Source organism: Elgaria multicarinata, chromosome 5 (genome assembly GCF_023053635.1).
Source record: "Elgaria multicarinata webbii isolate HBS135686 ecotype San Diego chromosome 5, rElgMul1.1.pri, whole genome shotgun sequence".
Taxonomy (NCBI): Eukaryota; Metazoa; Chordata; class Lepidosauria; order Squamata; family Anguidae; genus Elgaria; species Elgaria multicarinata.
In genome coordinates this window covers 127,441,454-127,458,369 of record NC_086175.1, presented here as the reverse complement: position 1 = coordinate 127,458,369, position 16,916 = coordinate 127,441,454, and the positions used below count along the sequence as shown (strand labels likewise).

The 16,916-nt window shown below is 46.7% G+C and overlaps 1 protein-coding gene across 8 annotated transcripts in view; it reads right to left on the bottom strand.

Moving 5' to 3' along the window:
- The window catches only part of DLG2 (discs large MAGUK scaffold protein 2), a 1,258,440-nt gene that overhangs the window by 437,130 nt on the left and 804,394 nt on the right, over positions 1–16,916 (bottom strand). The window contains exons 1-2 of one of the 8 annotated variants that reach the window (XM_063127207.1): positions 14,782–14,804; positions 14,480–14,634 (exon numbers count right to left, since the gene is read on the bottom strand). The exons of 5 other annotated variants lie outside the window; for them this stretch is intronic. In XM_063127207.1, the coding sequence (XP_062983277.1) occupies positions 14,480–14,485 (6 nt within the window). In that variant the 5' untranslated portion in view covers positions 14,486–14,634; positions 14,782–14,804. Of the gene's footprint in view, positions 1–14,479; positions 14,671–14,781; positions 14,845–16,916 lie in introns of those variants that run through there. 2 more of the 8 variants (XM_063127204.1, XM_063127206.1) reach the window with 2 other exon arrangements.

Here is a 16,916-nt window from a genome sequence, read left to right as displayed (position 1 = left end):
GCCATCAGGGCTAGTAGCCATTGATAGCCTTCTCTCCAGTAATTTTTCTAACCCTCATAAGAACATAAGAAGTGCCCTGATGCTGGATCAGGCCAAGGGTCCATCTAGTCCAGCACTCTGTTCACCCAGTGGCCAACCAGCCATCGGCCAGGGACCAACAAGGCAGGACAAGGTGCAACAGCACCCTCCCACCCATGCTTCCCAGCAACTGGTGCACACAGGCTTAATGCCTCGAACACTGGAGATAGCACACAGCCATCAGGGCTAGTAGCCATGGATAGCCTTCGCCTCCAGGAACTTATCCAACCCCCTTTTGAAGCCATCCAGATTGGTGGCCATCACCACATCCCGTGCCACTGAGTTCCATAACTTCACGATGTGCTGTGTGAAGAAGTCCTTCCTTTTATTTGTCCTGGATCTCCCGGCAATCAGTTTCATGGGATGACCCCAGGTTCTAGTATTTTGAGAGAGGGAGAAAAATGTCTCCCTGTCCACACTCTCCACACCATGCATCATTTTGTACACCTCAATCATGTCTCCCCTTAGCCTCCTTATTTTCCAAGCTACACAATCCCAGTTGATGTAACCTTCTCTCATAGCGGAGATGCTCCAGCCCCTTAATCCTTTTAGTTGCTCCTTTCTGCACTTTTTCCAGCTCCATAACATCATTTTTAGGTGTGGTGACCAGAACTGTACACAGTATTCTAAGTGTGGTAGCACCATAGATTTGTATAAAGGCAATATGATACTGGCCGTTTTATTCTCAGTTCCTTTTCTTATAATGCCTAACATGGAGTTTGCCCTCTTTACAGCGGCTGCACACTGGGTTTAAGCCATCAAAATTGGTGGCCATCACTACACCCCTCACCCCTAAACAGTCCTGCAACCCCACATGACGCCCCTCCAATGCACACACACTGAAACTGTGCCCATGCAGGTGCAACTATGTTCCAGACCCTGGTCAAAACAGCCATTGGATGTACCATCAGGACAGGGGTGGAGAAGGGTGGGAGAATTGTATTTTCCCCACCACAATATATCGCTGCTTCAGAAGCTGGGAAAGTGGAACATCTCCCAAATAGAGAAGATAAGTAGACTCTGAAACAAAGTGGCCATTTCTGATTGGTATGGTGTAGGGAGAACCGACCGTATGAATATTCCAGGTTTCAGCTGCCGCTGAATATGCGGGGATAAATGAAACTCTGTAGTTAAAACAGAATCGCTGCAGCAAGATTGAGCAAAAGCCATTTAACAGAAAGTTCAGGATGCATTATTTAGCTGGTGGCTCCATAAAATATTTACTAATGATGTGTTTTTTTAAAAAAAACACCCAACAAAAATAAATGCATTGCACGGGGAAAATCTGAAACATGATTCTTTCAAGACATCTCCCTAGGAGGATGCAGTAAGTGCTTTTGCAAGCAAAAAGCTATCATATGGGATCCTCTGTGAGGGGCTGCATTAACAAGAAGCTATGCAACACAGGGGGCTTTGTAAATGATAAAGAGGAACCTAATGATTTACAAATGGTGGATGCAACAGGAAAGAGATAGGTCACTTGTCACTTACACTAAAAGGTGTAGCAAGGCAAACTAATCATGTTCCTTCCCAACCAAGAGGATAAAGAGAAGACTATAGGCATCACTAGATAAGGGTTGATCCTGGGGATCGCCCTGGGATCATCCCTGTGTGTCCACATGATGCACAGGAGATCCCAGGGGCAGGGAGGGATGAACCCTCCCTTGCCCCGGGATATCACCCTACAGATTAATTCCGATTTTCCGCAGTCTTGGGATGATCCTGAGACCGCAGAACATGTGGCCCACCATCATGGTTTTGTCCCAGCTCCTCACGAGTAACTGGGACAGAGCTGCTCAGGAGCTCTGTGCCCATCGGGGGTGGGGTGGGGGGAGTGGGAGGGTTTCTCCCCCTTAAATAACTCACTGTCAGGAGCTATGCTGTACTGAGTGCTTGCAGGACTCAGGTCTATGCTGTACTGAGTGCTTGCAGGACCCAAGTCTTCAGTCAGGAACTGTCCTGGTGGGGTGTTTGCAAGCCTCAGGCCCCTGACTAACTACATGCAGGGGGTGTGATTGGAGTCCAGCTGAGTGGGGCCAGGGTAAGAGCTATTTAAGCACTGCACTTCTCTCACAACCGTCGCCACAGCAACACTGTTCCTCTGCTGCCTGGCCCAGCTTCCTGTGAACCTATATGCCCGTTCCTGATCGTGTTGGTTCCTGACTTCTGGACTTTGCCTTGCCCCCTGCCTCTGCCTCTGCCATGCCTTATTGGTTCCTGACCCTCGGACTGCCTCTGGACTATGCCATGGTTCTGCCTCTGTCTCAGCAGGTGGTGCTGAACCCTTGTGCCAGTTCTGGGATGTTGCTCCAGCTTGGCCCAGACTCAAGTTCAACTGTGCCCCTGAACTCTTGCATGCTATGGGAGGGGGCCTCTGGCTCCGGCACACACTAGTGAAAGCCAATAAAGCTGAACCCTGCTTGATCCGGCTTCAGTGTGGTGTTCTCTTCTACCTCACTCCCCCGAGTCCCGGCAGCCCAGCCTAGCTCCCTGTCGCCCACACCCTGGATGTAACACTCACATTTTGCACAGGAGTGCTCCTGTGCTTCTCTCCAGTTAAAAAAAACACACACTCAAAATGGCAGGCGCAACATCCTCTTCCTCCTGGGATGTTGCACATGCGTGTAGCCTGGGGATGCTAATCTCGCGATCATAAAACCGTGAGGTCATCACCCTCAACCCCCCCTCATCTAGCCATGCCCTGTGTTTGGGTTCTTTGCTTTCCCCCTTCTATATGTGGAAAACATGTGCCTTATTACAAAGATGCACATCGAACATTATTATAAATATGCATACTATTACAATCTTACCAACAGAGCTTTGCACCAGCCATTCCTGCAATAGATTTGTAAACTGTGAAGGGGAAAGGTGTGTTCCTAAACACTTGGGGACACTGATGAGGGAGCCCTGCTTGATCACGTGTCCCTGATCTGTGTCCTTGAGTGTTTAAGAGTGTGTGCGCGCACCTTTCACGTTTAGTGCATTTACCCTAGGAAGCAGCTGTGCAGCTGCAGCAAACATAATGGGCCTGTTCAGACGAGACTTCAGGCTCTGTTGTTGGTGAAACTGTCATTCTCAGGGGTTAGCACTAACCACAAGCTGTGCTGTCGCATGCAGCACTTTAAGCCATGGTTAGAGCCACTAACACTGCTGCAGACGGTCCAACTGGGGTTAGTGAGTGAGCAGGATTTAGCAGAATGCATTGCACAGGATACCGTAAATCCTGCTGCTTAACCAGCAGGGTTTAAGGTGTCTTCTGAACAGGCCCATCGAGTGCATAAAGGATGGAATGGCAGATTGGGGAGTCTGGGGACATAACAAGCTTCTCTAAATCAGTGATTTCTAGCACGCTCGTGATTGGCCACTCACTGAAGTTAGCAGGGCCTTTGTACGATGTCGTTAATAGTAAGGATGTGCTCCGCTTCTCTTCGCTTCAGAGAAGCAGGAGCGAGGCAGCCTAATTCACCTCCGGAAAAGGCAGAGGAGAAGAGAGTCAGGGGGGCTGCGGATTAAGGCGAAGAGGATCACCTCAATCCGGAGCTTCGCCTGCAGGTAAGTGGGGGGGAGGGGGACTAATCTGGCGCTGCCGGCGCTGCCATCCATGCGGCGGCAGAAGCAGCACCAGGTAAGGGAGCAGGGAGGAGGAACACTTACCTTCCTCCATCGCGGGCTTCAATTGAGGCCCCAGTTGAAGCCAGAAGTGAAGGCCGAGGCATCTTCCGGCTTCAACCAAGGCCTCAATTGAAGGCCGCGACAGAGGAAGGTAAGGGGGCGGGGGCCTGGCCTACCTGGCGCCGCCAGCGCCGCCATCCATATAGTCACGGCGACGAAGCCGGATCTCGCTCCAAGGAGCGGAGCGGGAGACGAGCAGAGCGGCGCGAAGAGGATCGGGCCCGATCCGGATTTTCTGGATCGGGACACAAAGCGGATTGGGGGGTCCGTGCACACCCCTAGTTAATAGCCCGAATGTCTCCCACACTATCCCCTGTAAATTGTGCATTTTAAAAAAGCATGATGGGAGTTGTCATCCAAAATGTCTGGAGGTCACCAGATTGCTACCCCTGCTATATAGTCGCTGCCCGTGCCACTCACATGGTTGTAAGGCAGAGCCATGCAGCCAATGTCTTTGCAAGTCAGCGGTAATGTCCTCTCACCCTGGATGCAGCACTACCTGTTGCTTTCTTCACATCTCCCCATTCTTTATCCACTTCTCAGGAAACCACTTAACAACTCAACAGTTTTCCCTGCCAATTTCTGCAGCGACATGAAAGCAGAAGACCTCAAACGCCAGAATTGATTCAACATAATCCACCCCAAAGGAAATGCAAATGCGAAAGAAGAATTTCCTTTTATCTGTCTTGTACCTCCTGCCATAATCAATTTCATTGAATGACCCTGAATTTGAGCATCCTGAGAGAAAGAGGGGGGAAATCCCACCCTTCGTACCATTCAGAATTATTTTGCTCAATCCACTTCTCAGAGCGATGAGAAGTTCTAGGGGTGCACTGCTTACCCGGGTTTGGTTTCCTTTGGAATGAGGTCAAGCCATTCACCGAGTGCCGCATGGACCACAAGCACCTGGAGAGCACCCATCCCTTTAGTGAGCCGCCATTTTGCATAAAAATGGTGGGTCGGGGTTTTCTGGGAATATAATGTTCCATAAATGGCACCTTTCCAGTGGCACCTTTCTAATGGGACGGGCAGCCCCGCAGTGGTCAACTGGCTTTTGTTGTGCACTTCAGTGGCTTGCACAACGTGGTGAGCAATGTGTCAGTGCATGGGCAGGTGTCAGTGGCTCAGAGAGTGCCTGGTGAGAATGGGCAGAGGCAAACACTCCAACGCATCCACCCAGATCCATGGCTCACATATCAGATCAAGCAGGCAGCCAATACCCAGGAATACCAGAACCAGACCTCACACTCAGAGACAGAGAGCTGCATTTTCATCTGTGTCTTTTTCTGTCTCCGTCTGACCGCATCTGCACTTCACCTTCTCAAAGAGATGCCTAGAGCACATCCTTAGCTGGGGGATGTGTATCCTTCTTCCAAGTATGCCCTAACCCATCATTCACCAAGCTGGTGCCCTTCAGATGTTTTGGACTACAACTCCCAGCATCCACCAGTTAGCAAAGGAGTTGTAGTCCAACACAACTGGAGGACACTAGGTTGGAAAGTCTACCCTAACCAATCAGAAGGCCAGCAGCTCACAGTAGTGTCCCAATGTTGCTCACGAAAGGAAGGTACTTGGCAGCTCATCCATGTTGGCAGCAGGACGGATGCCTCCATCCATCCTCTCCTGTCCAAACTTCCAAACTTCCAACCTTCAGTGGAGGCTGGTGGCTTCAATTTTGGTGGGACTGTGAATCTATTCTGGGTTTTAGTCAAAACCACGCAGAACTCTAAAGGAGTTATCTGAGGTGTCAAACCCCATTCCCAAATAGGTTCAGCACCATGGATAGCTGCTTCTGCCTGGTTCTGAATAAAACCAAGAATGGATTTTCAGCCCCACCGAAATTGGAGCCACCAGCGTCCACTTCCAAGCATCCTTTTATGAACCTCATATTAACAGGCATTCTTTTATTTCTAAGAGGAGCAAGAAGTAGAAGTAGTTTCTCCCCCTTTCTCCTGCCCCCTCTCTGACTTTGAAAATGCTCTGGTTTAAAAGCCAACCACTTCTTAACTCCAACATTCCAAATCGCCCCGCTCCCTTACCTGCGCTGGAAGATGACAAGTTTCTTTTTCGTCCTTTTTCAAAGATGACAGTGTTTTCAGCAGGAAAAAACAGCCCGTGCCATCAGAAATGCCTGACTTCGGCATTCTGAACGATCTACTTCTGATGAAGCCGTATCACAGATGTGTGAGCAAAGGGAATTTAGATGTGTTATGTAAATTTCCTAATTAGACTCAAGCTATCAGATTGCTATTTCACAAATGAAACGTGAATCAGAACTCTTCTTTTTCGATGGATAAGGAGAGCCGGAATGGAGACAGATGTTTCATTGCGGGATAATCTTATTTACCACCCCACTGCATTTTATTTTTTTGTGCAGAGAAAAGTAGGGCTGAGCTGATGATTCCTCACTCGTTTTTGTGCATGTTCACTTTTGCCAATGCGGAACTGAGAGCCCTGGTTTTGGCCAGGCTGGAGAGGGAAATCTCAAATATCTTCACTTACTTTAGTTTGAAATTGGTTCTTGCATCTAAGGATGGTGGAGAAATTCATCCAGTTCATATTTTAATGAGAATTTAAGCATGTTTGAACCACAATGTGAACTGATTACTGAAACTCAGCAATCCTTCCAAATTTGCCCTGCTCCAAATTTTACAATCCCACTTCCAAAAGCAGAACCCTACATGGCCAGTGACCCAGGTCCCTAGACAAAAACCCATTGGCCCCGTTCAGAAGACGCTTTAAACCACAGCTTTAACCATGGTGGTTAAGCCAGGAAGATGGGCTGTGTTCAGAAGACAGCATAAACCACGGCTTTAATCATGGTGAATAAGCCTTATTCATCATGGTTAAAGCCATGGTTTAAGGTGTCTTCTGAACACAGCCCATCTTCCTGGCTTAACCACCATAGTTAAAGGTGTGGTTAAAGGCATCTTCTGGATGGGGCCATTGTATTTTATGACCAGTCTGGTCATATATTCAGGTCATCTTTGGAGGCTTATTTCCAGGTGCCTTATTATCTGAGGTGGTAACCAGAGAGAGTGCTGGAATTCTCTCTGCAGAGAAGCATCCTGGTTGTCAACGTTGCTGTCCTGATGGCAAAAAGTAAGGGTGGTTTTTTTTTTGGTTTTCTAGTTCTCCCAGCCTTTTTAATTTTTAAATTGGTTTTGGCAGTTGCTGTGATTTTAATTATAAGTTCAATAGTAGATGTGCATTTGCTTTTGCTTTGCTTTTCTTCTTTTTGTTTTGTTTTTCTCTATTTTATGTCTATGCAGACTGCTCTGGAAGCTTGGCTGAAGGGTAATATATAAATACTTAAGATTTGGGGTTTTTTTTGGGAAATAAATCCTGCCCTCAGATTTTGTTCTATCAGATGCTGAATTTGACGTCAAGCACAATTATGAAGTTGACAGGTTACTGCCAAGGAATCAGTAGCGGAAAATTCATTGGTGTGGATATTATACATCTCTATCATGTAGTCATGGCTTCCAAGCACACATTAATTCAAATAGCCTGCTAGCCTAGCTGACGTTACCAATGCTATTTCCTACAAGTCCCATGAAGCTACAGTGCTGAAGTTACTGAGGCCTTAGCTAGACCTAAGGTTTATCCCGGGATCGTCCCGGGGTCATCCCTGTTCATGTAAATGACACACAGGGATCCAGGGAGCAGGCAGGGATGAACCCGGGACGATCCCGGGATAAACCTTACGTCTAGCTAAGGCCTGGGGCTCCTTTGTGTGAGAAGAACATAAGATGAGTCCTACTGGATATAAACAAGTCCAGCAATTTCTTTCACACAATGGCCAACCAGATGCCTCTGGGAATCATGCTAAACATAAAAAGCTGGTATTTCTTTATATATTTATATTGTTTTGTTTGTTGTGTTACCTGCTGCTTGTTGACTACTGAGAGGCACGCAATTTATATACTTTATATAAATTAAATGTTGTTTTTCACATTAACCCCCTTGACCTTTATGTTCACCTTGATTGTTTTGGGTGAAAGGAAGATCATTATGTGTTTGGCTGATAAGCCAATAATCACATCCTGAGGGCAACTTTTGTTCCCCAGCCAATGGTATTCTGAGGCATGCCATACCTCTGATACTGGAGGTTTCTTACAGCCATGTTAGGCCTAACCAGGGTTAGGCCTCATCTAGAGTATGCATAGAGTTCTGGGTTCCACAATTCAAGAAGGACACAGACAAGCTGGAGCATGTTCAGAGGAGGGCAATGAGGATGATCAGGGGTCTGGAAACAAAGCCCTATGAAGAGACTGAAAGAACTGGGCATGTTTAGCCTGGATAAGAGAAGACTGAGGGGAGACATGATAGCACTCTTCAAATACTTAAAAGGTTGTCACACAGAGGAGGGCCAGGATCTCTTCTCGATCCTCCCAGAGTGCAGGACATGGAATAACAGGCTCAAGTTAAAGGAAGCCAGATTCCGGCTGGACGTCAGGAAAAACTTCCTGACTGTTAGAGCAGTATGACAATGGAACCAGTTCCCTAGGGAGGTTGTGGGCTTTCCCACACTAGAGGCCTTCAGGAAGCAGCTGGACAACCATCTGTCAGGGATGCTTTAAGGTGGATTCCTGCATTGAGCAGGGGGTTGGACTCGATGGCCTTGTAGGCCCCTTCCAACTCTGCTATTCTATGATTCTATGATTAGTAGCCACTGATAGCCTTATTCTCAATAAATTAATCTAATCCACCTTTAAAGCTATCTAATTTGGTGACCATCAACACATCTTGTGATCAAGAAGTCCATCATTTAACTATGTGCTGAGTGATGGTCTGAGCTTTCTAAAAGGAACCTGAGGCTTTAGCTAGACCTAAGGTTTATTCCGGGATCGTCCTGGAGTCGTCCCTGCCTGCTCCTGGTATCCCCTGTGTGTCATTTACATGAACAGGCCTGATCCCGGGATGATCCCGAGATAAACCTTAGGTCAAGCTAAGGCCAGAATGAGATGGTTTTTCTAAAGTATCTAAAGAAACTTTAGGTTATGTATCAAGAAGAATGGCTTGTCCCCACATGTATTTACAGTATCTAATGGAATGTATCCTCCTATATGTCCCTGCTCAGAATCAGACACAGTTAACCATTAGTCAACAGTTAACCATTATGAACAGACACAGTTAACCATTACTTTGAAGGCCCACCCTTCCCTAATTTGGTGCATTCTAGTTGAATGACAAATCCCAGCATTCTTGACCAGAGGTTATGCTGGCTCAGGATGATAGGATTTGAAGTCCAAACATCCGGAGGGCATGAGATTGGAGAAGGATGAAAGAGACCCTAACCAAAAGATCCTTCTGCACAATCCCAGTCCACTCTCTACCTTTATTCTGAACCACAGTCATTTCACACAGAACCAGTGTTGTTGAATTGTGGATAGAGGATGTTTGACTTTGACAAAGGAGACACAGGTTCAAAGCCACACCTGGCCCAGAAATCTCCCTAGGTGTGCTTTTGCCCAATATTGTCTCTCAGTCTAAGTTACTTCACAGGGGTTATGAAACTAAAATGGGATTAAATCCTATGCATACTGCTATAAAGTTCAGTGAGCGAGCGAGAGAGAAGGGCAGAAGAATTTTTGCAGTAAAAGAACTGCTAAGAAAGCTTGCCTCTTACATCAATAGGGTACCAATCCATGATGACAGTGAGTATCAGATGCTTCCAAGGAAAAATGAAATGAAACCCCAATGTGGGTAATTAAAAAACCAAAAAAAACTTACATATAGGAACTGTTTATTCTCAACTTGGGTGATTTTGGGGTTGTGTGTGCAGTGCCCTCAGGCATGAGGAAGGATGGATTATAGTCTTTAACTGAAGTCATCACTAAAGAAACCATATGGTATGGCTGTAGAAGTGTAGACCAATTAAATCCTTGCAAAGGGTCCTATGAGTTTCATTAGTGAAAGTGTTGTTTGCACATTGACAGAACTTTCATTAAAATAATAATAATCTTGCAAAACATGTGCAGGTTTGACACCACCACCGCAAGAGCCAAGGAAAGCAACCAGTAGTCTTGACCAAGGATGCTGTCATGGAAGGCTCAGAGGACACACCAGATGTCTGTATATTTTTCAAAGGACACAAGAGAAATGAGCCAATTTAAAAGACAAATTGTGCTATTTACAGTTCTGGTCTAAGTTACAGTGGGAAGGTAAGAAAATTAAGAAGACAGTGATAGAAAGGTCTTTTTGCAAACACAGCATACTGCTGCCACATCTTCTAATGAGCCTGTGAATGTGGAAGCCCTAAAGGAGCTCAGTAAAACTAATTTAGCTCTCTCTGCGATAGGGAAGTTGGAGAAATCTGCAACAGAACCAAATGAGCTTGGATTTTTATGAATCCAACCCATGGACTTTCCCTTTCTGATGGATTCCATGGATTTGCAGACCATTCTTCTAATTTTCAGGAAATTTGCGCAAAATTTGTGATGGAAAAAATATGCAAAAATACAAAACCTGGCCCAGAATGTGCATTTTCGCCATAGGCTAACGCATGAAAATGTGCATTATAGGGGAATCTGTACATTTTGGGGGAAATTGTGACTTTTTGCACGTCTGAATCACCTCATATTCTCAGTTGCACAAATTTAGAAACATAGCCAATTCCATAGATGGGTGCACAACAGAACAAAAGCTGCCTGACACTCTGCAAAACACAGACGGAATGGATTTTACACAATCGGTACATCCCAAGTCTGGGATTACAGAGATAGGGCTGGGGTATCCCTCACAGGGTGGTCCCTTATGATTCAGCCAATTTGCACAAAAATCCCATATGCTGCCTTAGATGTATCGATGCATATTTAGAAATAATTGCTATAATTTAGGCACACAATTGGGGAATGCTCCCACTGGTGCAAATGGAATGTGTGTGTTTTTTTTAAAAAAAAAAAACCAAAAACTTGAATGCGTCTAATTCGTGGTGGCTGGGTGTCATAGTACATGGGCAGTGTAGGGTTAACCCTTTCTTCTTGAGTAGAACCCCCCCCACACACACACACTCCACCAGCCATGATTAGACTTTTGCAAAACAATGGAAGCTTTTTTAAAGAATCCTGACTGTTTTGCAGTGTGCTCCATTCTGCTTGCAGGCCCCGTGTGCTCCATTCCACTTGCAGGCCGCGGGTTCCCCATCCATGCTATACAACCTAACTGATAGTTGACCCAAGAAGCAAGCAGCCATTCAATCAAAATACTGGGTAGGTACATAGGAAGCCATTTTATAACCAGTGGAGGCCGGTGGCTTGGATTTCAGTAGGGCAGTGTATCCATTCTGGGTTTCAGTCAGAACCAGACAGAACTCTAAAGGAGCTATCCAAGGTGCTGGACCCTAGCTCCAAAATGGGTTTGGAAGGTTGGATAGCTGCTTTAGAGTTCTGGCTGGTTCTGACTGAAACCCACTGCCCCACTGGAATCAGAGCCACCAGCCTCCACTGGTTAAGAACCTTGGTTCTTCTGGTTCAGTATCATCTTCACTAGACTGACTGCCAGTGGCTCTCTGAGTTCTCAGGCAGAACTGCTCTAAGACTAAATACGTGATCTTCCATTCTACCCTACTCTTGGCAACCTGATTTCCCGAGTTTCAGAAAGGAGTCATACTCAGACAAACCTGGAGCTGTCAGGGACCAAACTGAGAGCTATGTGCATGCAAAACCCAGGGAAGAGTTTGGTGGTCATAAGGACAGTCACTTTGGGCATCTTCAGAAATAGCTTTTCTCCTGCGATTTACCGCTTCTTCCTGTTCTAGATTATTTTCAGGATTTAAATGGGGTCTTTATACAGCCGGTGTTTCTTTTTCTGCATGATGCTACATGACAGCTTTAAAGACTAGACTTTTCCGGCAGACCTACCTAGATGAATGTGAAATAAAGAATTTTCAAGATGTGTTGATTTGTTGTACTAATGTTGATTTCCACCTCGATCCAAAGGGAGAGGTGGGTAATAAATAAATAAATAAATAAATAAATAAATAAATAAATAAATAATAATAATAATTATCCATTTTCACAGGTGGGTAGAGTCTGGCAGGATGTTACCAGACATCCACCTCTCTGGTGTAGCCCCTCCCCTTGCTCAGCATGAAATGGAACTCATCTTCTCTCCAATGGAGAGTGAATAGAAAGGGCTAAAAGTTTTCAAGGCAGCATGTGTAGAGCAGAACCACCCCCTCCCCATTGTTAAGCACTGATTATTTGCAAGTTCAGAAGTCATAGAATCATAGAATAGAAGAGTTGGAAGGGGCCTATAAGGCCATCAAGTCCAACTCCCTGCTCAATGCAGGAAACCACCTTAAAGCATCCCTGACAGGTGGTTGTCCAGCTGCCTCTTGAAGGCCTCTAGTATGGGAGAGCCCACAACCTCCCTAGGTCATTGGTTCCATTGTTGTACTGCTCTAACAGTCAGGACACTTTCCCTGATGTCCAGCCAGAATGTGGCTTTCTGTAACTTGAGTCCATTATTCCATGTCCACCATTAACACAGTGGGGGGAAAGGGCTGGAAGCCAGGGCAGACCTGCATCTGAGCACCTGCGGGGGACTCGTGAGTGCTTGGGTGTGGGTCCTCACTTGCGCTGACTGCATCTGATTGGATCCACGAGGGCTGGACCTGGGGGAGTGTCCCCTGTCCTTGTGGACCCAGTTGGACACTCGCACCCCCCCTAGATTTTAATCCTAAGTGCAGAAATCTTTGCATATTAGGTTCTCCCATGCAAGTCTAGTTGTGGGCTCTCCCACACTAGAGGCATTCAAGAGGCAGCTGCTCTAACAGTCAGGAAGTTTTTCCTGATACCCAGCTGGAATCTGGCTTCCTGTAACTTGAGCCCATTTTTCCATGTCCTGCACTCTGGGATGCATCTTCGGAAGCCCACCTCCCCCACCCCATGTGCAAGTCAATATTGTCCCAGTAAAAGCAATCAGTATCTTTTCTCGCTTAAGGATACACTGGGAGAGGGGATCAAATGGAAAGGGGTGGCATGTGCTCATGTCCTGTTCCCCATAGCCCATCTGCTTTGGCAGTGGTGAAATATGGAGCTGAGCAGGAACAGAGGGGAGGATGGACGGGAGGAGACACTCCCAACTGATCCTCACCTGTACTGATGTCAACACTGCACTGCCAAACACCCGCACGCCCAAGCAGGGCATAGGATTACATGGGGAAACTATGGTGGTTTCACACCAAATGCACAGTTGCAAGATGGGGGATACTTGGCTCAGCAATAGTACAAATGGGAAGGATCTTGGAATTGTTGTAGATCACAAGCTGAATATGAGCCAACAGTGCGATACGGCTGCAAGAAAGGCCAATGCTATTCTGGGCTCCATTAATAGAAGTATAGCTTCCAAATCGCGTGAGGTACCGGTTCCTCTCTATTCGGCCCTGGTTAGGCCTCATCTAGAGTATTGCGTCCAGTTCTGGGCTCCACAATTCAAGAAGGACGCAGACAAGCTGGAGCGTGTTCAGAGGAGGGCAACCAGGATGATCAGGGGTCTGGAAACAAAGCCCTATGAAGAGAAACTGAAAGAACTGGGCATGTTTAGCCTGGAGAAGAGAAGATTGAGGGGAGATATGAGAGCACTCTTCAAATACTTGAAAGGTTGTCACACAGAGGAGGGCCGGGATCTCTTCTCGATCCTCCCAGAGTGCAGGACATGGAATAATGGGCTCAAGTTAAAGGAAGCCAGATTCTGGCTGGACATCAGGAAAAACTTCCTGACTGTTAGAGCAGTACGACAATGGAATCAGTTGCCTGGTGAGGTTGTGGCCTCTCTCACACTAGAGGCCTTCAAGAGGCAGGTGGATAACCATCTGTCAGGGATGCTTTAGGGTGGATTCCTGCATTGAGCAGGGGGTTGGACTCGATGGCCTTGTAGAACCCTTCCAACTCTGCTATTCTATGATTCTATGATTCATCCCATGGTCGCTCAAAAGTACTGCATTTTCCTCATAGCAAAATAACACGAGAAAGGAGGGGAAGACGTGGGACAACAACTGCATGGCAACGGTGTTGTGTAAAGCACGCGGGGGAAATGGTGACCAAACCATGATGATCTCACGAAAAATTGTCCGTTTGAAGTACCCCTTTGTCTTTGAGATGTCCACAACAATCTCCCAACGCTCCCAATCTTGAGTTTGGAAACATGAGTCTCGGTGACATCACTATTTTCTGCCTAAGACTGGTGAAATGTAGTGCCGTGTGTGTGTGTGTGTGCTGTTGGCTCTGTCCCTCCCCCCAAGTCTGCTTCTTCCCTTACAACACAGTAGAATGGCATGGTTCATTTAACGCTTCGACAACTCTTTGAAAATGGGAAGAACACGTTCATGTCGGAGGAGCAAACGCTAAGAAGAATGCTTCTATCCTCGTGACAGATTCAGCCCACTTCAAAGCCAGCTTCACTTTAACCACTCCCACGAGCTACCCAACAGTTAAAGGTCAGTTGCCTTTTCCATTAAAAATGCATTTTTCATGGGCTTGTAGCATCATCTCCAGCTCCAGTTTGAAGATGCTGCAGCTTGCAGATTTGGCAGCTGCAACGCAACTTTCCCCTCCCAATTTGCGTCCCAAGACGAAGGAAGGTCAATGTAAAAGCACAACAACAACACCAGGAACAACCGCCTTTCATCCGATATGGATTTTAGTCTCTTCTGCCTTGAGCAGATACAGCCTTAGATCCAAACAACAATTGCCCTGATAGGGCTGAAAGGTGAAAATCGTACCTTCATAGATGTACCAGATAAAATATATGCATCACGTCCTCATGAAATCTATTGCGAAAACTAAACTCAGCATTTGACAGGAAAGGTCAGGAGAATCAGCCATTAACTGTGCATGGCACAGTTCACACTGAAGATCATGGGCAGGAAGTAATTCACTGAAATTGGAGGCAGAAAGATAAAATAGGTCGTATGAAACCAACAAAGTGGAAAGCCACTTAGAATGCTATCATCACATCCGCTTCCAAATATTCATTCTTTCAGGTCTAGACCGCTATGCTTGAAGAAAGCTCAGAGCAACTTACACGGGTCTCCAAGTGGTCTTTCACCCAGGCCTGATTTGTTAGCATCGCTGATGTTGCATGTACTCCCAGCTCTATGTACGCAGAGTTGAGTACACAGTCCACATCAGCTAGAAGTCAATGTCCAGAAAAGCAAACAGAGGGGCCACCAGCTGGTATGTATCCAAAGTCTGGGCTGGCACTTGGTCCGGTTCCAAATGGTAGAAGTCCAGGGGAAGGAAGGAAGGAAGGAAGGAAGGAAGGAAGGAAGGCAGGCAGGCAGGCAGGCAGGCAGGTGAGGTGGTGCAGGAATCTCTATGACTATTCTTTGATGTGTTCTTTAGCCTGACGAACCAAGCCTCTATATCATAGAATCATAGAATAGCAGAGTTGGAAGGGGCCTACAAGGCCATCAAGTCCAACCCCCTGCTCAATGCAGGAATCCACCCTAAAGCATCCCTGACAGATGGTTGTCCAGCTGCCTCTTGAAGGCCTCTAGGGTGGGAGAGCCCACAACCTCACCAGGCAACTCAATCCATTGTCATACTGCTCTAACAGTCAGGAAGTTTTTCCTGATGTCCAGCTGGAACCTGGCTTCCTTTAACTTGAGCCCGTTATTCCGTGTCCTGCACTCTGGGAGGATCAAGAAGAGATCCTGGCCCTCCTCTGTGTGACAACCTTTTAAGTATTTGAAGAGTGCTCTCATGTCTCCCCTCAATCTTCTCTTCTCCAGGCTCAACATGCCCAGTTCTTTCAGTCTCTTTTCATAGGGCTTTGTTTCCAGACCCCTGGTCAACTGAGCTGCTCTTGGCTTCCTGCCTCACCAAGTCCTGGAAAACTCAGCTGATGAGCTGCCCAGTGGTGCAGGGACTGGGGTGGGTGAACTCACCTGCATCCGACTTGGTGGATGCTTGCCCTTTCACCACCACCATTCTCACCCTCTTGCTGGACCACACAAGGTTCTCTTGAGGCTCAGCTTGGCCCGGCGAGTGTTCAACAGCCGCCCGCCCTCGCTGCCAAAATTGTGCACTTTCCGCCCCCCAGTGAATTACTTACTGCTGTGTGCTCATAGGGCCCCCATGAGCACTTGAGTGTGGGTCTGCACTCACGCCAAATACACCTGGCTGGGTCTGGGGGATTGACTCGGGGTACTCAGTCTGGCACTCATGACATCCCTAGGAGAGAGGATAACACTTAGGGCACACTGCCTGGGTCCCTTGTTTAAGTCCCCTGGAATCTTGCATACTCTCAGACTAATAACTGGGGAGGTAACTTGTAAGATACCTTCATTTCACAACTGGGGAAAGCTAAACAATTATGATCAAGACTTCAGATGCATGATGTTCCAGCATCTTCAAGATACCCAGGTCAGTCAATCATTGTAGGAAGAGTCTGTTCCAAAAGGAGAAACAGCACCTGGGACAGAGGCCAGGACACTTCTCTCAATATGAAAAACCATCCAGGTCTCACTAAATCCACTTAGTAAACATGCTTACCGTGAGGATACCAGATGGTTCCTCTTTGAAAGCTGCTACATACATCAGGAGAGACCTTACTGGATTAGATTAAATAGCCTTTCTAGTCCAGCACCCTCTTTCCAAAAATGGCTAACCAAGTACCTGTGGGAAGTCCAACAGCAAGACCTGAGTTCAACAGCACCCTCCTATTCATGTTCCCTAGCAATTGGCATAAAGAGGCATGCTTAAAGGGTGACCATATGGAAAAGAGGACCGGGCTCCTGTATCTTTAACAGTTGTATAGAAAATGGAATTTCAGCAGGTGTCATTCGTATGCATGCAGCACATGGTGAAATGCCCTCTTCATCACAACAGTTAAAGGTGGAGGAGCCCTGCCCTCTTTTCCATATAGTCACCCTTTAAGTCATTATAGGTGGGCCTCTTGCACCTTTGATTGTTGTGATGAAGAGAAAATTTCACCGGGTGCTGCAAAAAGTGCAGAAAAGGGCAGCTGATTAAGGGGCTGGAACATCTCCCCTACGAGGGAAGGTTACATCAACTGGGATTGTTTAGCTTGGAAAAAAAGGAGACTAAGGGGAGACATGATAAAGGTGTACAAAATGATGCATGGTGTGGACAATGTGGATAGGGAGAAATTTTTCTCACTCTCTCAAAATACTAGAACCCAGGGTCATCCCATGA